The following is a 27,043-nucleotide window of genomic DNA, read 5'->3' on the forward strand; positions in this document are numbered from 1 at the left end:
TGTTTTTCTGCTTTCAGTTAAATGACACATACCTGACATTATCTGACATTGCTTGACACTCTTGACAGTTGACTTTCTCATCTCATCTGTTTGAGACATTTTTCCCGCAGTCTATAGCTATTTTGTATTAAAATACAGTATGCGCGATACAGATATAGACTTGTGCCAGATTTGCTTGAAATAATAATAAAGATATTTTTGCTAAAATACTTTTAAAAAGGTCTCTTTGCAAGTAATAATTGTGGCCTAGTTTGAATTGGTATCTAAGTACGTTATGAATATCACATCACTTGAAAATTGTGTCCAGTTCAATAGCTCTTGAAAGGCACTTATAAAGGTGTGGTGTTGTTGTGTTATTAGACATTGAATCATGTGAGCCGATAAATATGCGATATAATAAGCAAGAATTAGCCGCGCTAGCATCCCACACATCGCAGAGCTTCGATCGCGAGGGTATATTGGTTCTGAAAGAAAAACAGGATAGCTTTTTCCGCAGATCGGAAGGTCAGCATACTATTTATTTAAAAATAAACATACAATCAGTATATGTCTTTTATATATTATTGGCACTATACTGGTTCCCTAGAGTATATTTTTCCTTTATGAATAATGGGTTAAAAGCAGATTACACCATTGGAAATAGAGTGGTTTTCCTTGAATATCCCTTTACTCACCACAACAAGCAAACATATTGACTTATGAATAAAAAATCTGAAAATACAGACAAACACAGCAATAATAATGTTGTTATGTATTGTACACCAGGGCCAAATGGATAAATAAATCTTAGTAATGAGTAAAGACTCATTGCTAAGATTTATCAAATATAGATTTGATTTCATAATAGGTGCCATTTTGTAAGCTTATTATTGTTTTAAAAACAAATATGTGACATTCTCAAAAAGTTCTAAAGAAGGTCAGACATTACTTTATCCTCTGGAAAAAATGAACGCAAAATTTAGAACAAAAGAACAGTCATATTGGGTTAGTTTGTTACAAGCCAACATATCATATCAAATAAATAATAATTTAAAATCTAATTGCATGCTATATTTTTCAAGTTTATTTTATCTTTCAAGAAAGATTAAGGCTTATATCTATGACATGTAAACACAATTTTCATATCACACAGTAAAAGGAGTTAATGAACCATTGTTTTTATTTTAGGTTCTACAGTAAGATGGTTTCGTCTGAAAGGCAATCTCCTGTTCTATATGAAGGGACCGGAGCCATGGTATGAGCCAGTGGGGGTTATTATCTTAGGCCAGCATCAGGTAAAAGTACAAGGACAAGATGAAAATGGACACTGGCCTTTTCAAATTGGTAAGAATGCTACATCCATTTTTTTTGTATTTTCTCTGACTTTTCTTCCTTCCTTTTCTTTAATTAAGGAAGTTTTGACTCATATGGGTGTATTAGGTTGGTGTGTAGAACTATTCTTATCTTAAGTATGAGATATCAGCATTAGTTTTCAAATGTGATAACCCTTCAGGACAGATTGTCTGTACTGTAATTATATAGTCATTATAATGATGTGTGCTTTATTAACTAAAGATAAAATGCCTTGAATGCTGATTGCATTCATTATTTTTCCTTGGGTATTCATAATGTGTGTAATAAAATGAAATAATACAGCATGTTACTTTTACTTTGTGTAGAATATTAATCTTCTTGACTACTCACAAATGATTTCCTTAATACAGTTTGGGAGAATGGCATCTGCTATAGAATGGCAACATTCAATGAATCTGAACGAACCCTATGGTTGAAAGCTATCCAAATGGCACCATATGATGTTATGCTCTCTCAAATAGTGACCTTAAAGGAAAAGCTTAATAGGATTCGGCCCATTGTGGACATAACAACATATAGGTTGCAGAAAGGTATTGTAGCAGGTAGGTTGTCATGCAATTATTTAGTAAACTATGGTAAACACTGCCCTAAATTAAGAAGAAATGGTTTAATTATCGTATGAAAACAAGTGTGCTTGTAATATGAAAGCTTGCCTAATGTTTGATACTAAAACAATTCAAAATGGAGGTACTTATTATTGTGCCTTGTGATATTTCAGTTGAAACATAAAAACATTATAATCATAATATCTGTCTATAGCAATTAGTTTTTTGCTAAAATTTTGATTGATGCTTGGTGGTTGAAGCGTATTATTAAAGATCCTTCTAAAATACTTGGTCTGTGTGTCAGATTGTGAAAAAAGAAAGCAAATGAGTTCTACAAACTTGGTAGCAACTTACTCGTTTTTTAACACAATTTCTGCATATCATTTTTTTCTTTTTTAGATATGAATGAGGTACCCCTATGTGAACTGGCTATCTCTTGTGACAACCTGTTATGTGATGCGCACGGCAAGCCTCCATCACCATTAATCGTACTATATGTTAGGTACCATAAGGGTTTCTGTGTGAAATATGGAACCACAGAAATAGTAGAGGTGAGTAAATCACACATCAGTCCCTATAAGTTTTATTTTGTATATCATAAGGTGATAGAAGCCTCTGTTTTTCGACTCCGGCGTCACCACCGCCACACCGCCGTGTTTTTGTTTGAACGGTGTGCTAAGGTGACTTATCTTTCGAGGCATTCCAGCTTATTCGTCAGAGATAGCGCAGTATTTGTGGCCGACCTCAGGTAGTAATAACTCTATCTGGGGTTGATTACAGATGTCCATTGGTGGCAGTACCCACTTACCATCAGATAAACTGCATATTTGGCTCGTATTCCTATATTATAAAAAAAACCATGAATGTATTGGTAAATAGTTAATTTATTCACATACGATTTTCCCTCTAATCGGACTAAAGACATAGTAGACCTATAAGATTCTTATGTCATTTTACAGACTTGCAGTAATCCAAGCTTCTCAAAGACTATTCTATTTAGAGCTAGTGATGGTCTAACTGGCGACGCGTTGGTGAGGTTAGTTGTGTACGACGTTAAAGAGAGAGTTTCTGAAACTGCAGTCCCTATGGGATTCACATCACTGACTCTTAGTACCATACAGGTAAGATTTGCATGTGTGGTTTACGGGAGGTATATTGATTTATATAATAAAGTTCTTTATGAAAACAAAGCTATCTTTTGTATATTTTTAACTTGATTTTCGTTATTATACGATAAGTGAAGTTATATACAAGTAATTGCCGTGTTATCGTTATTACAATTTATGTTACTAATTTATGTTGTTGTGTGCAGGAAGCCCAAAGATTGAGAGTTGCGTTGATGACTCGCGATAATAAAACAGTCGGTTTCGTCACAATGAATGGCTGGAGTCTTGAACCTTCTTACATAGGCACAAGTCCTATTCATACGAATGATCGAAACAGTATAGATATTCCGCAAAAAGTTCTATGCCACCGTAGATCTCAGTCTCTACCACCTAGATTGGGATTGAAGCTGAAATTTCCCTCATATGGGAATCTGCTTAAGCAAAACTTTGTAAATAGCCACCAAGTTACATACAGATTCCATTCGGGTCTTGGCGGCGATATCACAGTACACGAAATAATGGCTGAGCCAAAGGTTTGCTACCAAATACCTATTCAACTGCTGTAAGTATTTACTTTATTATAACTATTTCTATTTTATATTATAGTAACTATTTTCTACTTTGTAATGTAAAACTTTTATACATTTCTGACATCCCCTTAATTTTAATTCATTTGTCTAATGATAGTTCTTTACTTTTTTAATTAAGTTCAGATTATTGTGGTCACATTGGCTTGCAAACATCAATATAATCATTGACAACCACAAATCGATTCTATTATCTTATAAAGTTTCTTGGTTTCTCCTTAGCAAAGTCTGCTATTTGAACTATCCAGCTCACTAATTTTTCAGGGATATATACATAGAACGTGAGAAAGAGTTGCTCGAAGAACTTCTGTCTGTTGGGGAGTTGAGTGGACATTGGCAGAGCAGGCAATTGGACTTGGCCAGCACCCACATATCTTTACTAAAGAACTACTGCCATTCCAAGCGATGCTTGCAAGAAGCCGACCATGCACACTTTAAGGCTAGCAGTAAGAAAGGCGAGATTATTTGTTATTTTTTGGTTCTTTGAGTTTTTTAATAGAGTTCCAATTGGTTTGCAATGGTGTGACGCTTATTGACGTATATTACGATTAAGTTATTTTTTTGGGTTCTTTTAATAAAATCTTTGTTTGAAGTTTACTTTGTATGTGTAGTATCCATAGATTAGTAGTAGTATCATAAACAATTTTCATACATTAAGTTTTATATTTAAAATACAGTTTTATTGTACATATACTTAGACTTACAAATGATGGACTCATTCATAAATATGCAAAGTACATAAATCACGACGCGTAGGGAAAGTACTTCAACGGCATTTCGGACTGCACTCGCGACTGTACGATGTAGAGTGCTGATAGGTTTAGTTTATCTAATTTTTCAGACGATCCAAGCCTGGAATTCGCGCCCACTAACCTCCACTTGCAACGTATGTGGGTGCATAATGATACTCTGAACAAGACCGGTTTCCACGACGTGGTCACCGCGGGCGCCTTCGCCGCACACTCGCACAAGGCTGAGAGGACTGGAGGGCTGATTAGGTAGGTCTTCGCGTGCTATAGTCTGCGCGAAACTTCTAGTCCGCTCTGAAGTTGTTGCGTGCAGGTGTAGTTAGAGAGCGAATGAGGTCGAACACAACCACAAGCATACGGAGTACGTAGCAACTGTGCGGGCACACTAACTGCGCTATGTACCCGCGGGCGAGAGTCTGGTTTTGATAAGTTTTTATAGTAGCAGACGAGCATGCCTGATGGTAAGTGGCTACTGCTGCCCATGTACATGTGTAATCAACCCTAGATAGGATTACATATTCTTCCCTGAGGTCGGCCACAGATGCGCCGCTACTCCTGAACTCTAAGCTGGAACGCCTCAGAAAAGTATGTCTCTCTTACCACATCCCTTAAACCAGAACACAGCAGCGTATAACACTGTCTTTATGAGACAGAAATAGGTGTGTCGGTGGTGCTGCTGGAGTCGAACCCCAAAAGGTTGTACCTTCAAATCATATTCGTCAATCCCACTATTTAGTATTGTTATTAAAGGTGATGGATTTAACAGTTACTAAACTTTTCTTGACTAGGTTAGTGCAACAAGTTAAAGATATAAACAGCACGAAAGCGGCGTTGAATTCTGCGACAGCGAATAAAATACAAACTGAGTATGATAATGTGATTGCACTGAGAAAGCTGAGGGAAGACGTCGTTACCGACATGGACAGAATTGTGGTACTACTACAGGCGAAGCAAAACGCTGATGTGATCAATACATTAGAAGGTATGATTTAATTAGTTTTTAGGGTTCCATACTCAAAGGGATTTCCAGTTATTCCCTTTGGGTACGGAACCCTATTACTAAGCTTTCGCCGTCTGTCCGTCTGTTAGTTTATCATATAAAATCTATATAAAGGTTTAAGAGATAAAGCTCTGTGTTTATCTCTTAAACCTTTATATAGATTGTTTTGCAGAATATGTATTACGGTAGCTGATATAACAAACTGTAAATTGTAAATAAGAAAATCTTAAATTTAATTGAAATAAATGGGGGTCTGGTTAAATACAAGGAATTGCTATTTTTCGAAGGTTTTCGCTTTATCTTTTGAACCGTAGGAGGCAAACAGTTCAGATTTTCACAATGCATTTACTTATATGGCTGATATGGTAACAAATACAAAAAATAAAAAGATACATGAAAAATTGGTAGTACGGAACCTTCCATGTGCGAGTTCGACTCACACTTGGCCAATTATAAATTATTTTTTTCACAAAAGTACTGTAGATTATCATTTAATCTGTATCGTTCGATATTTATTACAATTTTTTTTTTTAGGTATTAAAGCTAAAGTAAAGAGCATGTTGCGGCTTTGGGAACCATCCGTTTTTGAAGAATCATTAGCGATTATAGGATGGCCAACAAGTAGTTGCGGTGAAGAATCTGAGAAGTTGGTGAGAAACATTTAATTTAATATTTAATAATAATTTAATTAATTTAAACGAATATTGTAATCAATAATTCAATGATTTAATAATATTAATACGTATGAATGTAAATAATGATAATGACACTTCTTTTTTATGATTTGTAATAGGACTTATAAATTATGTCATTTGTATATCCAAAAAGGGTCAAATATAGCGCACTTTATATTGCCATATAAACACCTGTAAGACATTTACAAGTTATTTACAAATAGAGAGAAAAAAACATTGTTATGAAGATGATTAATTAGTAACTACTATGAGGACATTTTCATCGATATTTTGATAAATAATTATTTGACTTTCAGGCAATGTCAGCGATCCTTCGCCTAACAGAACAATTGAGTATGTTTGAGCAACCGAGTTCAGATTGTGACACATTCGACGCATCTTCTAGTTCAAGTTCCAAGGAAACCTCGCCCACTGGAGACTCGCCATCTTTGTCATCTAGTGTGCCAAACATTTGCCCGAATAATTGTCCCAAATCCACACGGGATTCTATTAAGGATATCGTCGAGGGCTCCGAATTACAGTTCCACAATGATTACTTTAATAGTGACGAGAGAAATAGATTGAATCACTCGTTCCGATCTGTCCGGTCTCCTGTTAAATCGAAACTGAATGATTCTCACAGCTTGTCGTTCGACGCGAATAAAACAAGGCATGGCAGTTTGAGGAACGACTTTAAGAGCTCGGCGTCTTTGGAGCAAGTCTCTTACAGATGCCTTATGGATAGTCTGAGCGGGAAAAAGGTAATGTGATCATTGTAAAAGTAAAGTGACACTAAGCTATGAAGTGACTGGTATAGTCCGCGCCAAAGTGCTAGTCTGCGCTTAAGTTGTTGCGAGCAGATGTAGTCATACAATTTGCTATGGCGACGCATTTCATTTCTATATTCAGAGCGGACTAGCAGTTTTACGCGGACTATAGCTAGTTACTAACTAACTAGTAGTTAGTATGTAATATATTCTATTAATGCGCGTTGTTTTTCTTGTTTTGATTTTGTTTATTTTTATTTAGTAAATGCTGTTTACTCATGGAATAATGTAAAATGTGTAACCATGCAAGCTTGGCTAGCAGTGCGAGATTTCTTTATTATTATATTTATTATTTCTTTGCTATTTTTGTTTCTTTTAGTATATAAACCATTTCCTGATGTAATTATTTTTTTGCGTTACTTTAAGACTTTGGTTGCGTTTTCACTTAGTGGCTTTTAATATGCAATTGAGGACTTAGTGGTTTATATTATGCAAACGAGAACATACTCCAAATAACGTTAATCAATTAAATCAAACAAGAAATCAGTCGCCTTGATCTTAAATTTGACACATCTATGTCAAACTCCATATAGAACAGGGCTTTTTACTTAATATACATTACAGATGCATTGCAAATCCGAAGGGATAAGATTGTCGCCTCATATGTCAAGGTCGAACAAGAACGGCTTCACGCTAAAATGGTGTAGGTATAGTAGCTAGAACGTCGGTAGAACAGTACTGGTTCTATCACCAATCAAGAACTTACGAAGAGGAATCCTAAATTAATTACTAAAGAAAATAGAAGCGCTTTATGTTAAGAGTAAAAGTACAAGTGGCCCTGCACACTAAATAATTATCATATTTTGCTATACAGTAATATTTATATTGGGTTACCAAAATGGCGAATGTTTCCAGTGTCCACTTTGCTGGCTTCCTAGCGGTAGAATCAAGCATTTGACTACAGTTAAGTTAAACTGATTTCCGAAATACCCAAAGATTGTTAGAATATTTTTTCGATCCTTCCAATTAGTATGATGGTATGTACCACATAGGGAAAGCAGGTTGAGGGAAAGTTATCCAGATAGTTATAAAATAATATTTACCTACGCTTATTTCCACAGCTCTGCTTTGCTTGCCTGTTTTGTTATTCAATTTCATGAACAAATACTTAAAAATAATTTTGCCTTTGTGTATGATAAACACTAGTGCTGATTTTATAATTTTAGTGTTATTGAATTTTGTTTGCACTCGCATTAGTTCGCTTTTATGTGTCTATATATTGTTATAAGGAAATAAAACATTTGTAGTGACTTATATTTACATGGATGAACATATCCCCAAGTTGACCGTACTTGCATGTTTTTATGTTATAATAATATAGGAGGAGCAGACGAGCATGCAGACCACCCGATGCTAAGTGGTTACTACCGCCCATGGACATCTGTAATCAACCCCAGATAAAATTAGATTCCTACCTGAGGTTGGCTATCCCTGAACACTGAGCTCAAATGCCTCGCAACAATATAATCTCTCTCACACCCTTCAGACCAGAACACAGCAGCGCTGTTATTATTCAAAAATTGGTGTGGCGACGTAGTCGAACCACAAAAGGTTCTATCACCTTTAGTTATTGTATAACTTATTTTGTAAGCCGAAGGCAGTGAAAATTTATAAATAACGGTTACAAGTAATATCATTGTGCTAGTGCTTTGAAGTATTTTTAATGTGAAACATTTAAAGCGGCTAGTCATACCGGCTGTTAGCGTGGCGATGGGTTAGATGTCTGGGGCATAGTCAGTATTGATACTTTGTTGTTATAAGCAAATTGCAAAAGTGTATACATATTTTTGGAAGTCTTTTATATCTTTGGAAGTCCTTTATGCAGCACACCTGCATAAAAGTCTTCCAAAGCAAGCACGAACTTCAGTCATGAAGGAACGACTAAGAAGAAGAAATATTCATATTTTTAAATAATCGTTATATTCGTAACATTAATCTCGTGTTGATTATTCTCATTTTTTGAACTTTACAATGTAATATATCTCTCCTGTTTAATTACGATACGTAAAAGTAATTTTACATTTTTCCATCGACGTAGATTGTAACTATGAGTCAAATGTGAAATACATATGAAAGTATCGATAAGTTATATGTTTTTCAAACAGACATCAAAGAAGGAGACGCTGTCGAGTATCGGAAACGTGGACTCTACAACGAGAGCAAACAATTTGGCGTACCTGAAGACAATCGGAGCGAACGTAGAGTTGAACCTTATTACCGTCGTGGACGCTGTCACAAGGGCTGTTGAAACTGATAATGGTGAGTGGATTTGAAGGAAACTGTAACATAAGTAAATGAGCTTGAGAATACATTTTTTTTATTTATATTTGTTTAGTGGAAGCTATTTCTGAAATAAGTTGACATGTTAAAATAAATAAAATACCGCTCCTCTTTTATTTTCAACTTCTTTTTCATTTTTAGCATTTATTGGTATAGCAGCCAAGGTTATGTATAAATTCTCTGTAAAAAATGCAAGTGTCTATCTCTTACGGTTCAAGACGAAAACCCCTGTCACAGATGAAAAACAGACAGGCGGCGGAGGCTTAGTAGCCGGGTTCCGTTTTTACCCTTTGGCTACGGAACCCTAAAAATAAATGTGAATATATCTTGGCTACCGAGCATTTCACCTACCACACTTTTTTGTAGACAGTATTAGTTACGAAAGTACAACTTAATTTTATTGTAAACGAGCTTTTGCCCGCGGCTTCGCTCGCGTTACGAAGTAATATTTTCATCCCCTATTTTATCCTCTTGGGGGTAGAATTGATCAAAATTCATTCTTAGCGGACGCCTACGTCATAACATGGTAGATGTTGCATGCCAAATTTCAGCCCGATCCGTCCAGTGGTTTGGGCTGTGCGTTGATAGATCACTATGTCAGTCAGTCACCTTTGAGTTATATATATTTAGATGTTCACCATACAGTACCCATTGTATGGGTCTGTAGGTCCCTGGTAAAACCCTGTGTGGTGGCGGCACCACCGCCAAACTAATTTCTGTCCAACAACAACAGTGCTAAGTGCTGCTGTGTATCGGTTTGAAGGGTGTGGCAAGAGAGACATAGACTTTTCCGAAGCATTCCAGCTTAGCTCTCAGGACAAGCGGCGCATCTGTGTCGCGGAAAGTATCTAATCTTATTGGATTGATTACAAATGTCCATGGCAGTAGCCACTGATCAGGTGGACTGCATGCTCGTCTGCTATTCCTATATAATAATAATCTTTATACTTGTCGGCTAATACTTATGTTAATATGCAGAAAGCTGTTATATTAAACACATGTAGAATAGTTAGAATTTTATTAAAGACAGACAACGGGTCATTTCTAACATAGTTGACTATGATGTTAAAATGATTAAGTAACATACTATATACAGAAATATAAAGTAAAATATAGATAATATTTATAGTCACAGGTATAAATATTACATAAAACCCCAAAATATTTATTTATGACACTCACTTGGTGTAAGCCCGTGAACGACATTATTAATACCGATTCGTCTACATCTGTGTCAAGATTTATAAGAAGTATATATAAATAAAATAAGTAAACAAACAGCAACAAAAAAGCAGTGATAGCCTAGTGGTTAAGAAACTCGGCCTCTCGTTCGAGGGATCCGAGGTTCAAATCCCAGGCACGCACCTTTGATTTATCAAATTTATGTGCGTATTAGAAATTGATTATCACATCACTTGCTAAACGGTGAAGGAAAACATCGTGAGGAAACCTCCATACCTGAGAGATTTATAAAAAAAAATCTTAAAGATATGTGAAGTCCACCAACACGCACTTGGCCAGCGCGGTGGACTATGGCCTAATCCTTCTCATTATGAGAGGAGACCCGTGCCCAGCAGTGGGACAGTAATGGGTTGTTGATGATGATGATGGTGAAACAATTGTACAGGTGTATCGGAGGAGCAGTTCGACGGTGTGAAGACAGTGATGTGGCAGTTCAAACAGAGCGCGGAGGTGTTGGTCCGGTGGGTGCGTGTGTCGCACGCGGCGCTGCGGCTCCGCTGCGAGGCGTCGGCGTGGGCGCGCGAGAACGCCGCGTTGCAGGCCAGGCGGGACACGTGTTTCTCACAAGCGGTAATGTACATTTTTTTGTGTTTTGTAATTTTCGTGTGTAACCAAAGGAGTGGATGGGTATTGGGTACCCATCCACTCCTTTGTTAGGTTGAGGGATACGTTCCGAAAAAAATCGCTTTAACTGAAATTCGCGGTATCGAGGCTTAAGATTAAACATAGTCCAAATTTAATATGTTCAAAAAATATGAATACGCTTTTACGCTCTTTTTTCTTTACAGGCGGCATTTTTGACGTAGCGTTAAATTATGTATGTTAAAACACGACTGGTAGCCGAACTAAACATGACGGAACAAACGAAATGAACGAGGGAATCCCCATAGAACAAAGTCGAAGGATGGGGATTTCGGGGAATAGAGAAGTTGATGATTATATTATGATTGATGATCTCTTTCGCGTAAATTTGAATTTCGCGTTATAGTGAAACCGCGCATAACGGGGTCGCGTAAAGCGGGGTATTACTGTATACTGTGATAGGTTGAAAACTTGTCTCAATCGAAGGGTCCGAAATTATCTATATCTTATGCCCGTTATTAATATTTAATCTATCCAAATGTTGATTACAAAAGATCGAAATTTAATAATGTGGTACGAAGTAGGTGTCGAATGTCGGTCTTTGGTAGACAAAACATTGGATGGATTGATTATTAATAAAGGGTGTTAAACGGTAAAAGAAATCATTAAGAAAACCTGCACGAATGAGTTTCAAAAAAAATCTAAAGAGTGCGGTAGACGCCTTATCATTTTCACTCGCAGAATAGAGCCGTGCCCAGCAGTGGGATAGTAATTGCTTGATGATATCTACGTGTGTTCATTTATATGTCTGGAACACATCAGCGACAAACTGGGACATTGCCACTACGCAATTTTTAGGATATAGGAGTAGCAGACGAGCATGCAGTACACCTGAACGTAAGTGGCTACTGCCGCCTGTAGCCATCTGTAATCTAGATAGGTATATTACATATTCCTCCTTGAGCCACCGGCCACCGACCACCGAGGCACCACGAGGTGCCGCTAACCCTGAGGACTAAGTTGGAACGCCTCGGAAAAGTGTATCTCCCTTACCATATCCTTCAAACCAGAACACAGCAGCGCTTCACACTGCTGTTATTAGGCAGAAATAGGAGTGGCTGTAGTGCCGCCGGAATCGAACTACGAAGAGTTCTACCACCTTCAGACAGTTTTTTATTACCTTATACACTTTACATATTTCAGTTGTCGACAGCAACGGCTGGTCTGTTGTGTTGGTTCTGTTCGGTGCCTGGCGACGTGGTGGTGAAGCTGCTCAGCTCGGACCTGGGCCCCTTGTGCGGGTTCGAGGGATTGCTTAGCTTGTACTCGTCGGAGAAGGCCATGTGGGGGGACATGGTGGTGGCCGTCGAGGATCTGCAGACCGTTGTGTTCACTTTGACTAAAGTTGGTCATAGGTAAGTGAATGTGGCTAAATGTGTTTAGAATGCTTGTTAGCAGTGCGGGTTCGAGGGGTTGCTCATTGTACTCGTCGGAGAAGGCCATGTGGGGGGACATTGTGGTGGCCGTCGAGGATCTGCAGACCGTTGTGTTCACTTTGACTAAAGTTGGTCATAGGTAAGTGAATGTAGCTTCCATACCACCCATAGACATTGGTACCATTTTATTAATTTGACGTGGGTTTTTAACCATCTTTTGTAATTTTACAGCAACAGTTCTGTGCCACATGTGAGCGGCTCCAGAGGCGCACTAACTGTATACATTCCGATATCAGACTCTTTGTACTCCAAATTTACAAATAAAGAGGTAACAATATATATTTACTATTATTAAACATTAAGATAGTAATAAATTAAAAACGATTATTTATTTTCTTCTTTATATTTCCTCACTTTGTCACTGTAAAATGCATTCTCGAAAGTGTTATATCACTTAATAAGATCAATATGATCAACAACATGTCCAATGTTCTATTTTATAATGTATTTAAACAGAAAGCTATTTTAATCCGAATCAGTGGTGTAATCATAATATAAATTCATTGCATTCATTGCCTTTTCGCTCAGGATTACGTACTTTGGTTATTGTTTGCTCCTAGCGACCTTGTTTTTTCATGCACATATATATAAACATTTTGAGACAATTTTTCTTGGTCATTTATATACTCTTCAGAGATTTATATGGTCACTTTTGAGCTCGCTGCCTGTCGTGTCAGGGGCCCGTGGCATTTTACCATTCCTGCAATACTATAGTTACGCCAATGATCTGAACGTTGAATTCTTGTAGAATAAATTAAATGAGTTGCCTCATGAAAATCCCAACACATTCTAGAATATACTTTATACCACTAATATAAGTCACAAATTGGTGGGGAGTTTTAGTACCGCAATATTATCCTATTATATTATTATCTGTTTCGTGCAGCCATGATGCTGCATTCTTATGAAATAATAATGCAATAATAACAAATTTTATAGTAGAATTCTAAACAATCTCTAGCATTTCAGCAGATAATTAACTTATGTTTCAACCATTTTCAGCACTTAAGTTTCACAATAACGGCGGTATTCTTCAACATCGGGGTGAATGAGAAGGCGACGTTGGCCGAAGCGTTAGGCGAGACCACGCCCCAGTATCACTCGAATAGCGACAACTTGGACAGACTCAACAAGTATTATCACAAGTATAACAAAATATTCCTCGCTGACTATGTGGCTGCCAGCAGAGGTAAGCTCTTCATGTTGTTATCATAGATTTTAGTACTATGATTTTTTTACAATATAGTAGTGGTAGACGAACATGCAGTCCATCTGACGGTAAGTGGCTACTGCCGGCCTTGTACATCTGTAATCAAACCCAGATAGGATAAGACGAGCTACTACGCTACTGACTAAGCTGAAGCGCCTCGGAAAAGTATGTCTCCCTTACTACACCCTTCAAACCAGAAAACAGCAGCGCTTAACACTACTGTTATGAGGTAGAAATAGGTGTGGCGGTGGTGCTGCCGGAGTCGAACCACACATGGTTCTACCACCTTACTCAAGCCACAGTAGCTTTGCTGATATTGCTGAACGAAATGTATCGCATTGTATGAAAATTATATTATTATTTAAATAAATGTGTGGTGTCGGTGATGGAATCATTTTACAATTTACTTTCCATTAAAAACAACATATGCAATAACCTAAAAACTTGTAACTTCTTATTAACTATATTTTTACAACTACAGGATCTTCAAGAACAAAACCATTAGAAGAAGTAATGGAAAATTTGCGTATAGCTGTACACAAGAAAGTGCCAAAAAATATAGAAGTATTACATCTGGCAGCGTTGGCGACTCGCCTTATGAACGGTCAGTAACATATATTATTATGCCAAGATTCTCTCATAGTTGATATGGCGTATTGGCATGTGTGCTGTAGTTGTCAATACATTTATTTTATTTTATGTATATATATTTATGTAGTTGTGTACATGTAATGATATCTATAGGATTTTATAGGTCACATGTTGGCAAATACGTTATTATTTTGCTATCACGTCACTATAATGACAAGTGAAAGAGAACGCCAGCTAGAACTAATTACTAATTATCAGGTTATTTTTATATTTACTAGCTTTTACCTACGGCTTCGCTCGCAGTCTGAGATTTTTATCTATCCTTTGGGAATGATGTTTCTTTTCAGAATAAAATGTACCCTATGTACTTTTCTGAATCCCGGAGAACGCCTGTACAAAACTTCATGACATTTGGTTATGTAGTTAAGACGTGAAAGTGTAGCAAACAAACAAACAAACTCACATTCGCATTTATATTATTAGTTAGAATATAAATATTAAAGGACTCAGTTCAGAATGTTCAGAAATATTTCTGTGAAGAATCTACTTTAAATAAGATATTTTTGTATTGATTTTTTTCTAGGTATAAGGTTCACGTCTTGCAAGAGCGCCAAAGACAGAACGGGGATGTCCGTGACTCTGGAGCAGTGCGCCGTGCTGGGCTCCGAGTACCACCTCGCTGAGCACGAGATGCGGAAGGCCCTGGGTATAATGAGGAGGTATGTTTATTATTTCGTTTGGATAAAAAAGGGCATGATGACAAAATTTGAAAATCCCTTTCTATTATGTGAGTAGAGTAAGCGCTAAACATCTAGTCCGCTCTGAATATAGTGAGTCACGTCGCAACAGCAAATTGTAGATATCAGCGGGACGAAGACAGCGCCCCCCTCCCCCCCGGCACCCTCCGCTGCCCGCGGTTACATAGCGCAGTTAGAGCCAGTCTACACGGCGCGTTGCGTTGCGTTGCGTCGACGCAACGAAAAGGTTTTGACGCACAACGAAGTGGGCGTCCTACTCTGTGGCCCGAGGGCCTCCAGGAGTGGGGTATACGGGTCTCGAGGTGTCCCTCTTTACCCAGGCAATTCTCAAGGGGTCGACTGCCCCCGGTGCTATGTTTCGCCGTTGGGCGGACTTATGGTAGGGGGGGGACAGAATAATGGTAGGGGAGGGGGGAGTCTTTGCGCTGCCCCGAGTGGGGTTGACGGACTCCCCTTGGTGGTCAGGGGATCCTAGCCCAGGAGCTCGCTAGGGAGCGGGCGCCGGTCAGGAGGACGAGCGTGAAGTGGCGCGATGACCCTCAGGTGGGAGTGTGGGCCGCTGTCGGCTTTAGTGAACATTCGCCCCGACAGCATCCTCACGAACTTCTCAATGGTCGGAACCCTGAGGTCTCGCGCCACCACATCATTCCGCATGTAGCGACCGGCTCCCACCATAGAACGTAGGGCCTGGTTCTGCTGCGCTTGGATGCGCTTGCGGTGCGACTTGGCACGACGTCTGGCATTGCTGCTATTACTACGTCACCGACAAAATATGTAAAAATATTTAAGCGAAATCAGCTTGCGTGTGCGTTCCTTATTAACGCATAATCAACTGAGCGCTGCCGCTCCGGCGACATTGAGTACAATGAGTACTCCCCCGCCCGTTTCGTCTCGTGCGCTGCAGTTCAGTCGCGTATGCGCTGCGTCGACGCAGCGCACTGTGTGTACACTATGATTATTAGTATGTAAAACGACGCAGCCACAGCGCTGCGTCGACGCAACGCTGACGCAACGCGCCGTGTGGACCGGCTCTTAGTGTGTCCGCACTGTTGCTGCGGAGTATGGGAAACTGAAGACACTTGATCCCCCCTTTTGTTTTTTGACCACTATTTGGTAAATATTGATCCGATTTTAGATATATTGGTACTGAAATACGTGGAATTTCATTGGCTATACTAAGTATAAAAGCTAATGATATCGGTATATAAATTTTGTAACCAGCCCACGAAAACTTTGTATAGGGAATGATACCATGTGTCCCATATATATGTTTGACTTGATCCCCCCCTCTGGAACACTTGATCCTGAGGGAAACAAGTCTCCTATATTTTCATATGATACCAAAATGAAAAAAAAAGTTAAAATTGATTTATTTGCTTAGTAGATAAAGTAGAAATAACAACAACAACATATCCACTGTTTTGATAAATCACATATACGAGTAACTATGTTTTTAGCTAACATTACTTAATGTTCCTATTATCACAGAATCTTACGGTTGATATTTTTTTCCTGCACCTTCTGTTGTTTTATATACTCTAGGCATATTGAACCCTGAAATTATTCAAAAATAAACATTAGTGGATGCTTGATGCGGGGGGATCATATCTCCCATAAGAAAGTGTACCCTAGCTATACTGTGGTTATAAAAAGATATTGTAAAAAAATGACTACTATTAACACTATTCTATGAAACAAACGTTTAAAAACATAGATAATGAATAGTTTAAAAGTGTTACTTACCCAAAATAAGTTTACTAACCAATTATTTAATCAAAATGAAAACTTACGAAAAATATTTTCCTGCCACATGAAACACACAATCATCCGCCATCTGCTTAAATATCAAATTGGACAAGAGTACCAAGTTTAGAAAGTTATGACGTATCATAGACAACCAATGTTGCCACACTAAAATCATATAGTGGTCACAGAAGCTCTATAAATCTAGTGTACCAAGTCTCCCGTAAGGATCAAGTGTCCCCAGTTTCCCCTATATGCTTGTAGTTGTGTTCGACCGCATTGGCTCTCTAAATGCGTGCAACAACTTCAGAGCGGACTACACATGTCTACTGATTCCAAAAATGGTATTATTTCAGAAATTTAGTATTTACGAAAATAATACGTTTTATACCTATTTTGAATTAAGTGCGAAAATGCTCGCGGGTGTCGTGGCGTCCGTGGGTGACGTGACACTATGACATCCCATATTAAAGTTCAAGCATACGCCCGAGAAATGACGTCATTCGCCCCGATTAGCGTTTTAGACAATATGGCCGACTGCAGTATTTCATCGAAAATATAATAAATCTGAAAGCTTTTATTAAAACTGAGTATTTTTCAGCATCCTTACAATATATTGTTCTTACTGAATATTTTTTTCTATGTTTATGTATATATTGGATGTCAAATGTCATGTCAAAGTGAGTGGAAGGTAAAATTTTATTTATTAATAAATAAAATTTCATAACAATAAAATATAAACAAATATATTGAGATAAGACTTTAGTATACATTTTTTTTTGTGTGTTTTTTACAAACATAGTAGTGTCGCGCCCCGTTTCCTGTACTCTTCTTTTACACTTTAAAAATGAATGCCTCTAAGAAATGCGCTGGCTGCAGAAATCTGTTACCGAAGAAGGAATACCTACAGTGCCTAATGTGTAAGTCAAAATATGACTTGGAGTGCGCCAATGTTAGCAATAAATCCTTCAACCAAATGGAGAAAAAGGATCAGTGGAAGTGTCCGGAATGCACAAGCAAAGTACCAAAGAAAGGAAATATCAATACCCCGGTACGCAACACTGCATCAGCCCGCGACGAAGTACCAATAGAATCGCCAAAATCTTCCCCACCAGCGCAGGACACACTGAGCAGCGATAAAAATGTTACCCATCGTACTAAGCATACACGTACACCGACACTTATTGAAAACACCAGCCCATACGCGGACAACAGTGATTGTAATAGTAGTATGCAAAGTAAATGTCTAGATGATTTAAAAGCGTATATGAAAGAACTATTCAGAGGCGAATTAGATACAATACGGACAGCAATTGCGGACCTCGCTAATAGCATCAAGACCCAGAATAGTCGTCTGGAACAGTTAGAAGCTAGAGTGAGCGTATTGGAGAATAAGTCTGAGGAAGCAAACCGACCAGATACTTCAGCATTGGAGAGTGTAGTCTTGCAATTGCAGTCCGACATTTCAGAGCGCGATCAGGCTCTTCTAATAAACGATCTAGAAATCTCAGGTTGTCCAGAATCAGTAAGCGAAAACTGCACCCATATTGTTCTCACGGTAGCAAGAAAAATCGGTATAGAGCTTGATGAAAAGGAAATCGTAAGCGCAAGACGAGCAGGGCCTGTGCGGACGGGACTGGATGGAGGCGCGTCGATGTGGCCGAGGCCTCTCGCTGTGCGTCTGGCGCGCCGCTCCTCGCGGGATTCCCTGCTGCAGGCTGCGCGTACGCGCCGCGGCCTTAACACCGATGGACTTAATCTACCCGGGGCCTCAAGACCGATTTATATCAATGAGCGCCTTACTAAACATAACAGGCAGATATTCAAAAGAACCCGTACTCTAGCCCGCGAAAACAATTACAAGTACGTATGGACACACGAAGGAAAGGTCTTTGTACGCCAGGAGCACGGTGGGACTCGAATACGCGTGCGCAACGAAGCAGACTTACTAAGGTTTTTTCAAAAGAAAATAGTTTGAACACATGTAATTTTAATCTAATGTTAATTACTTTTAAATTCTCATTGCAATTTTCTGTTTCTCTGTATTGGATATTTTTTTTTGTATTATTTATTTACTTTTGGGACTCCTGCAATGAATCCGCGTATATATCAAACACACACATATACATATACGAGTACGTTCACTTACAAAACACTATTACATTTAAACACATGCACACACCATCACTTATATACGATCTTATTTATAGAAATAAATATAATTACATTGGACATGCTTATAGGGTTTTGCGGATTATCATTATTATTGATTCATAATGGCTACCACAAACAAAAAATGTTTGAGATTAAGTTTACTAAATGCTAGGTCATTACATACAGGACAAGACGAATTATATATGACAATACTTAAGTACAAACCGGATATCCTAGCCGTTAATGAGACCTGGTTAAAAACTGGTGAGGAGAGTCTCGCGCCTAATATACCAAACTTCAAATTTATGCATAGACCTAGACATAATAAAAAAGGGGGAGGAGTGGGTTTTTATATAAGACAAGAAATTTCGATAAAAGTGCTAAAACACCCAGCATCTGTATTGGAGCAGATGTGGCTCGAAGTGCGAATACCAGGAGCCACTATAGCTCTAGGCACAGCTTATAGACCTGAAAGCGTAAGTATTGCAGAGGCGCTGGACTCTCTCAGTGAGTCAATTAATGTCATGGGACGTTACGATTATACCTGGATCTTAGGTGATATTAATGTTGATATGGCAAAAACAGACTCTTCTAAAGCAAAAGAAGTTAATGTTTTTTGTGTTCAACACAGTCTAGAGCAACTAGTTAATGAGCCAACTAGAGTTACTGATCATACTCAGACTATTATAGATTTGGTTATGACTAATAGTTCTTCAAAATGTAAAGATATAAAAGTTATTCATAACCACTGTTTAAGTGATCATGCTCTGATATTAGTTGATCTTGACATTAAAAAACCTAAAATACAAAAGCGTATAAAATACCAAAGAACGTTACAAGATATTAAATTACCATCTTTCGAAAAGGACCTGACATTGACCAATTGGGACTCTATTTATAATCTAGATAATTTAGAAGACATGATAATTGCATTCAATTCACATTTAACAAATTTATTCGAAAATCATGCTCCAATCCATAAGATTATTCTGAAAGACCGACCAAAACCTTGGATAACTAACATGGTCAAATTCATGATGAGTTTACGCGACGACGCTCTTGTCAAAGCCCAAAAAGAAAAAAGCGACAGTTCCAAGGTTTATTATCGCACCTTAAAAAATCTTGTAACCGCAACTATAGAGCGTGAAAGGAAAGCCTTCTTTAACTACTCTATAAACAACAATTTAAAGAAACCTAAACTTTTATGGAGAAATTTACGGAACGCTACACAAGTCACCAGAACGCTATCTAACCCCATTCCCAACCAACTTAATGACCCGGAAATAATTAACGATCACTTTTTAAACATACCACCCAGCAAAAAAGTAGGAATAAACACTGATGTTATAAATCTACATAATCTTGCACAAGATGAACTCTTAGAACTTAAACCGACCACAGAAATGGAAGTTAACAAAATTATAAATAGTATCAAGACTCTTGCAGCTGGTGAAGATTGTCTGAACATAGAAATGATTAAGCTGACATTAGATATAACCCTCCCAATAATTACCAGGATTATAAATAAATCGATTGAAACTCATTCCTTCCCATCTATATGGAAAAAAGCTTTAGTCAGACCTATTCCAAAAAAAGACAACATTACAGAGCTGAAAGATTTGCGCCCTATTTCCATTCTACCGGTGCTATCGAAAGTTTTAGAGAAAGTAGTACTCATTCAAGTATTAAAGTACTTAGAAAATAAGAATATTATTCCTAAATTACAATCCGGATTCCGCAGAGATCACAGCACTGAAACTGCCCTATTGCATGTCACAGACGACCTTACCGAGGCCTCTGACCTGGGCTTGAGCAGTATAATGGTACTCCTTGACTATTCCAGGGCTTTTGACTCCTTAGACCAAAATCTACTTCTAGTCAAGCTGGAAAAGTATGGCTTCTCTAAGAACACCTGTCGTTGGTTCCATACCTTTCTAAGCAACAGAGCGCAGATTGTTGTGACTGAAGACGCAGAAGGAAACAAAAGATTCTCCTCTTCCAAGCCAGTTCAAAGGGGAGTCCCACAAGGCTCGCTGTTAAGCCCAATCCTGTTTACAATATTTACAGCAGATATGTCTAGCCAGATTAAATCCTGCAAATATCACTTGTACGCAGATGATACACAAATATACTACTCATTCCAAGTAAACGACACCAAAACAGCTATAAAACTAATAAACGAGGATCTTAAGAATCTTTACACATGGTCTGAAAATAACTCGCTTGTCCTAAACCCAACAAAATCACAAACCATTGTAATTGGCACCAAGAAACAAATTGAAAATGTACTGGATTGTGAAGATAAAATAAAGATTAATGACGTAGCCCTAGAAAAAGTAAGCACCGCACGCAATCTTGGCCTAATTTTAGATGGAGAGCTCAAATTTTCAGAGCATACAAACAGCAAAATTAAATCCGCATTTTATAAACTTAAAACCTTATATAAGATTAGGCCCTATATCAAACCAGATTTACGCGTACAACTTTGTGAGTCATTAGTGCTCTCTCAATTTAATTACTGCAGCTCCATCTTTGGACCTAGGTTAAATGTTAAGTTAGAAAATGCTATACAAAGAGTACAAAATGCCTGTATTCGCTTTTGTTTTGATGTCCCTAGGCGAACATTTATAACACCATACTTAAATAGCAAAGGCATACTTAACATGAGTGCGAGGAGGAGCCTACACTATGCTTGTACAGTGCATCGAGTAATTTGGAATAAGAAGCCTGAATACCTATTTGAGAAATTGCACTGGGTCGACGACCTTACCCACCGGAGCCTTCGCTCAAATTCTCAAGGTCTCCTAAAAATTCCAGCTCATAAATCGGCAAGATACAGGCGTTGTTTCAAATTTGAAGCAGCAAAAATTTGGAACGACTTACCTCCCCCTTTGAGGAGAAGAATGAGAACGGAATGCTTTAAACACAAATATAAATCTGCTTTGTTAAAAAGACAACTTGCTGGTGAAAATTTGAAACCTGCCTGCATGCAATATCTACCAATAAAAAAGTTCTTTAATGCTAATGAAACACATTATTTAACCTCCAAATACGTACATACACACTCACACACACACACACACACACACACACACACACACACACACACACACACACACACATACACGCTTGGATTTTAAAACCCAGGAGATGCCCCACTGACGGCTGACTATCTTCTTATCCCACCTAACACCACAGGGATTATAGGAGCGGCTGAAAAACAGCGCTACTCGAATCCCTGATTCTGAGACAGCAATGCTGAGCCGAATTCCTTTTGTCATATTAATACATGTATGTATTACTGTAAAATGTACATTTATTCTTTCTGTAACTGTGTTATTATGGCAATAAACGTTTATTATTATTATTATTATTATTATTATTGTCATCATGCTTATTAGATTACTATCCATGTCGTATGGCGTCAAATAGAATAAAATATTCAAGGAAAAAAGTAGTATTTATATCTGCTAAAATTCTTAATGTTGGAAATATTCTACAATAGGAAGATATTTGTCTATTAGGTACAGTCTGTACGTTGTCCCTGTAGTTTCGGGACCAGAATAGGGCTACGGTGTCCCCTGCCTGTCGTAAGAGCCGACTAAAAGGGGGCTTCCGGGGTTCTGTATTTAATATATATTATATATTTTTACAGTGAGGGCTGTCGTCGCGAGAACACTTACAAAAACATAGGTGTACGTAAGTATGCGTTCACCAAGAAACAGGTGATGGCTCTGCCCGAGGAGTATCGGCCGCCCGCGGGCACATATGGCTCTTCTCAAACTTAAATCATTTACAAAAATAAATATACATAACATAACCTATAATGAAAAATAATGACACATAATACTGCGCTTTAAGTCATAATGTTGAAATTTTGTCTATGGATTAGAGATGTATCTTAGATTATAAGGTTCCGTTAAACAGAGCGAATTGAAGGTGTTGTGAGTTGTCATGTACAATGTCGCATAATTTTAGTCACAGAAAGGCTTCATTGGATGTCTTGGCCTCATGTTCGCTTTCTATTTGACAGAACCTTTATCTAAGCCCGTCTTTAGCCAAGTGAGATCCATTTGAAAACACTTGAGTGATAATGTTTTTAAATGTTTATTTATTTTTTACATTGCCGTTTTGATGTTGGTAAATAAAAACATTCAATTTATATTAACTGGAAGAGTTATACATGTAGTAATTCCGAAATAGCAGAAATACCAATTATCGAGACTAATAAATATCGAATGTGATGATTTTCAGAATAATGTACTTAGTGATTAATATTGTATAATGTGCTTCAGATCTTTATAAAGCCAAATGTAAGCAAATGTTTACGCGTATAATGGTATTATATGGGAACTGTATTCACCGCTGGATTCGGTGTTATACATAGTTTATGAAATGATTTTTATATCCACTCGTACTTATCTAAGTAGCTACAGTGGTCTTCGGTATGTAGTTGTAAACGAATACTTAAATTAACTTAATATATTTGCACGTATCGTAGTTGTTAAATTAAGACAGAAACATACTGATAACATGCAAGAGATGTTAGAAATTCGATCGTATATGAAGCATCGAGGTGAGTGTTGCAAGTATGTTTCCTGCTTTATATTTATCTGAATCGATAACCAAATCGATTCATGACGTATTATTATATTGTATACAAATGAAACGTAGACCAAAATCTTCCAAGGTAGTTGCCAACAACTTAGTACTTAACAGATATATAAAAAGAAATAACATATTTTCGATTTATTTAAGGTTATTTTTTAATAGTACGCGAAAAGCGATGTTGATTACGGGAGGGTAAGACCAGTGATTCAAGTGTGGAATATATAAATCTTATTTTATATACGGTACTTAGAAGCTAGGATATGTGTTGTGTGTTATGAAAACAAAATATTACAAGATCTTATGTGGCTTTTAATCTTTTATATGTTACATTGAAACATCTAAGCACGTGTTTTCAAGAGCGAGTTCACTCCATAGTATTTTTTGATAATAAAGTAATGATTGATGAAAATATTATATAAGCTCTGAGTTAAATTAAGAAAATCGTTCGTTAGGTCTAACGTCATAATTGGGACATGAGTAAATGAAAATTCTTCTGGATTTACAAATAGAATCAATAGAATTTTAGTGAAAACAATATCTTGAAAGGAATCCAAAAAAGACCTAGTTTTGAAATAAACTTTGAGAATTGTATTCAATGAAAAAAATATAAAATACTGCATTTGGTCATGTTGTCGAAACCATATTATGTCGAAACCATTTTCGCACTTAAATATTCTCATGCCTCACATACTCCATCGTATCACTTTAACTTTTCTATGCAGTGTGGAGGAGTGACGACACCAGCCAATGACATTCAAAATAGGTACATTTTTTTTGCCGAATAAATATCATTTTAGGAAACCGTTAACCTACATTATCGAAAGGAATATTAAACCCTGGCATCATGCCCGTTATCAGTGAACTTGCTCGTGATACACGTACACGTAAATGCTACGTACACTCCGTATACATACGTACGCATTAACGTACATTTACGCAAATTCTCGTGCACGTCAACTAAAATACTGAGCTACAGCAAAATTATTTACAACTGAATCAGGCTCATTGAATGCTTGTTATGCTAAAAAGCAATTATTTAGAAAAAGCAATACTATACATTGTATAATGCCTTAAATTGTACAAAAACAAGACGAACAGACTAAAGTATAATTTTTCACTAATATATCTGTACTGTAATTGCTTAGTACGTAATTGGTTATCTTAATTACCATAGAAATAATGTTTAAAATAAGTATTATATAGTCACGACAGTACTTAAAGTTTACTAGAAGACTGGATCTTGTTCAAGTGCTATAAAAGGGATGTCACAAGACTTAAGTCATCATTGGATTTTCGCCTCAGAATCCATTTACGCTTTAAAATAACATTTTCAATGGGTATCGAGACCATACAGATAACGAAATGTTATTGTATAGATCAGATACATTGTCTTGTTTAATTGTGCTTTTATTTAAGATAGAAGGACTAAATGAGTATTCTGTCTGATATTAATTTGGGTACTGAAATCTCTAGACACATATTCAAATCGTTTTACAGTGTGTTTTTTCATTTTACAATTCAATCAATTCATGTGCAAAATACGGGAGTCCTTAAAGTAAGGAGACTTTACATGAATTTGAATTCATATATTTGTGTTAATAACGCGAACAAATCCAATAATTACCTTAAAACAAAACAAAGAGAATACAACTGCGCTACATTTATCCTAAATATAAGATAAGTGGCTATAGTGTCTCTGTAATCACAGAGTGCTACCATCGTTGAAATGTTTCGTGGAAAGGCGACGATTCTGAGACAAAAAATGATGACTGATATACCTGCAAGTTTTGCAGTTTACGGAATATTTACATCTACAGGCATAAATCGTATCAGACGCGTATGGTTCGCACCAAACTGTTAGTCCGCTCTGAAGTTGTTCCGAGCAAGTGTAGTCATCGAATTTGCTATGGCGACACGATTCATATCTATATTCACAACGGACTCGCAGTTTTACGCGGACTATACCATGGCAAAATAGTATTCTTGTAAAATGTGCTAATGTATGTCTACCGTAACATAGAATCATAGGCAAAAATCGGCTATGCCTTTCAAAGTATCATATAGGAAATTTGATGTTGTCTCCCACAGCCAGTGTCTGACACGTTCAGTGTCTGTTGATATAAGTGGACCTTACTCGTATAGTAACATAAGCTCTGGTATCAAAAATCATATTTGAGTAGTTTATTTTATAGTCTGGCAAAGTTTTCTGGTTGGCGGTTTTCGAAGACATGCTATTTGATGTCAGCTTCATGATGGATTTTTCATTTTTTTAAATGTTGTTTGTCAATAAAAATATTATTTTTTCACACTATTATTACAGATTCTCAAAAATATGTTAAATATTTTAAAATAGAATCGTTATTTTTTACTTCTCAGGTTGTCTTTGAGAAATTAGCACAGAAAACTTTGTAGGACTATATAATTTGGTAGGTGCGTAGTTCAGTCGGTATTAATATTGTTTATTGAAATTCCTTCTCTAAGCCTTCTACTTCTTATTCTTAAGACAGAATCGATATGTAGTCTACCAATGTCCCATATATACGTAATAATAACGAATCGCGGACTATGTGGGACTCTCTTTTATTGGGTAATGCGTTATATCATAATCATTAATTTTATATATCATATATTTATTTATATACATATATTATATTATTATATTATGTTAGAGAACGTATTTCGTCGATCTGATTTTATATGAATCTAACGATTATATTCACGGGGGCCTATGCTCACAATGACTTTATGCAATAATACTGTTTGTTTATTTGTATTCTCCACAAACTGATTTTAATGAAACTTGTTGTACTTAAATGTAATAATAAAATTTAATAAACTCCTACTTATGTAATGTAGTATTTTACGGGGAATGTGCGGTTTTACTAGCATTTTACATAAGATGACATAAATGCACTGGTAATAGAATTGTACGTAATAGTAAATAAATGTTTGCTCGTGATACACGTACACGTAAATGCTACGTACACTCAGTATACGTACGTACACATTAACGTACATTTACTTCTCCTGCCAGGCGACTAAAACACTGATACTGTTACAGATTTACTGCCGATCTTCAATCTTGTGTTCATTTACTAACCATGAGGATTGATGTCCTTTATTATTAATTAATCTATCCATTTACTTCCGAAATATTGAAATTTGACAATATTTCATACTAGACATTGATATAGGTCTGTGAGACATTGTCGAATTTCGATCTTTCGTTAATAAAAATCAGATTGATTATTAATAAAGAACATAAGTTGGAGTGACTATGATATTTATTTTTTTGTTTTGTAAGCGTTTCTGTACTTATGTAGGTGTCAAATGTAGCCTGTAAAATTTAACTCATCTCGTGGAATCCGATTGAGATAATTTTTCATAGGTTTGTATCACAAATCACAATACATTTAGTTATGTTATAATATCATGGTGGACGCTTCAAGTTAACGGACCAATGTTTTTAACGCACTTCCTTATATGGATATCATACGAAAGCGTATTCTGAGAAGATTACAAGTTTTTTTTTATT

The 27,043-nt window shown here is 37.0% G+C and overlaps 1 protein-coding gene across 2 annotated transcripts; it reads left to right on the forward strand.

The window, feature by feature from the left end:
* Positions 1-87: 87 nt before the first annotated feature.
* LOC140743468 (inositol polyphosphate-4-phosphatase type I A) lies at positions 88-25,499 on the forward strand. 2 transcript variants are annotated; one of them, XM_073074761.1, is made up of 19 exons: positions 88-504; positions 1,168-1,323; positions 1,704-1,895; positions 2,298-2,449; positions 2,858-3,019; positions 3,211-3,566; positions 3,856-4,046; positions 4,433-4,589; positions 5,129-5,322; positions 5,875-5,990; positions 6,332-6,775; positions 8,947-9,100; positions 10,749-10,933; positions 12,149-12,360; positions 12,613-12,709; positions 13,444-13,630; positions 14,133-14,255; positions 14,826-14,961; positions 22,553-25,499. In XM_073074761.1, the coding sequence occupies exons 1-19, from the start codon at positions 387-389 to the stop codon at positions 22,683-22,685; spliced, it is 3,465 nt and encodes a 1,154-aa protein (XP_072930862.1). In that variant the 5' UTR covers positions 88-386; the 3' UTR covers positions 22,686-25,499. The 2 variants fall into 2 exon arrangements, with proteins under 2 accessions (XP_072930862.1, XP_072930863.1); XM_073074762.1 differs by having other exon boundaries at positions 3,856-4,037.
* The last annotated feature ends 1,544 nt before the right edge of the window (positions 25,500-27,043 follow it).

Source organism: Epargyreus clarus, unplaced genomic scaffold (genome assembly GCF_041222505.1).
Source record: "Epargyreus clarus isolate Ecla_fem2 unplaced genomic scaffold, WU_Ecla_fem_2.2 ptg000007l, whole genome shotgun sequence".
Lineage (NCBI taxonomy): Eukaryota > Metazoa > Arthropoda > Insecta > Lepidoptera > Hesperiidae > Epargyreus > Epargyreus clarus.

What these genes read in the sequence shown, in the direction of transcription:
- LOC140743468 (XM_073074761.1), top strand. Translation starts at nt 387, where the DNA reads ATGCGATATAATAAGCAAGAATTAGCCGCGCTAGCATCCCACACATCG. An exon ending in CTTTTTCCGCAGATCGGAAG is followed by an intron (nt 505 to 1,167) that starts GTCAGCATACTA and finishes TTTTTATTTTAG; the next exon opens with GTTCTACAGTAAGATGGTTT. An exon ending in TGACTCTTAGTACCATACAG is followed by an intron (nt 3,020 to 3,210) that starts GTAAGATTTGCA and finishes TGTTGTGTGCAG; the next exon opens with GAAGCCCAAAGATTGAGAGT.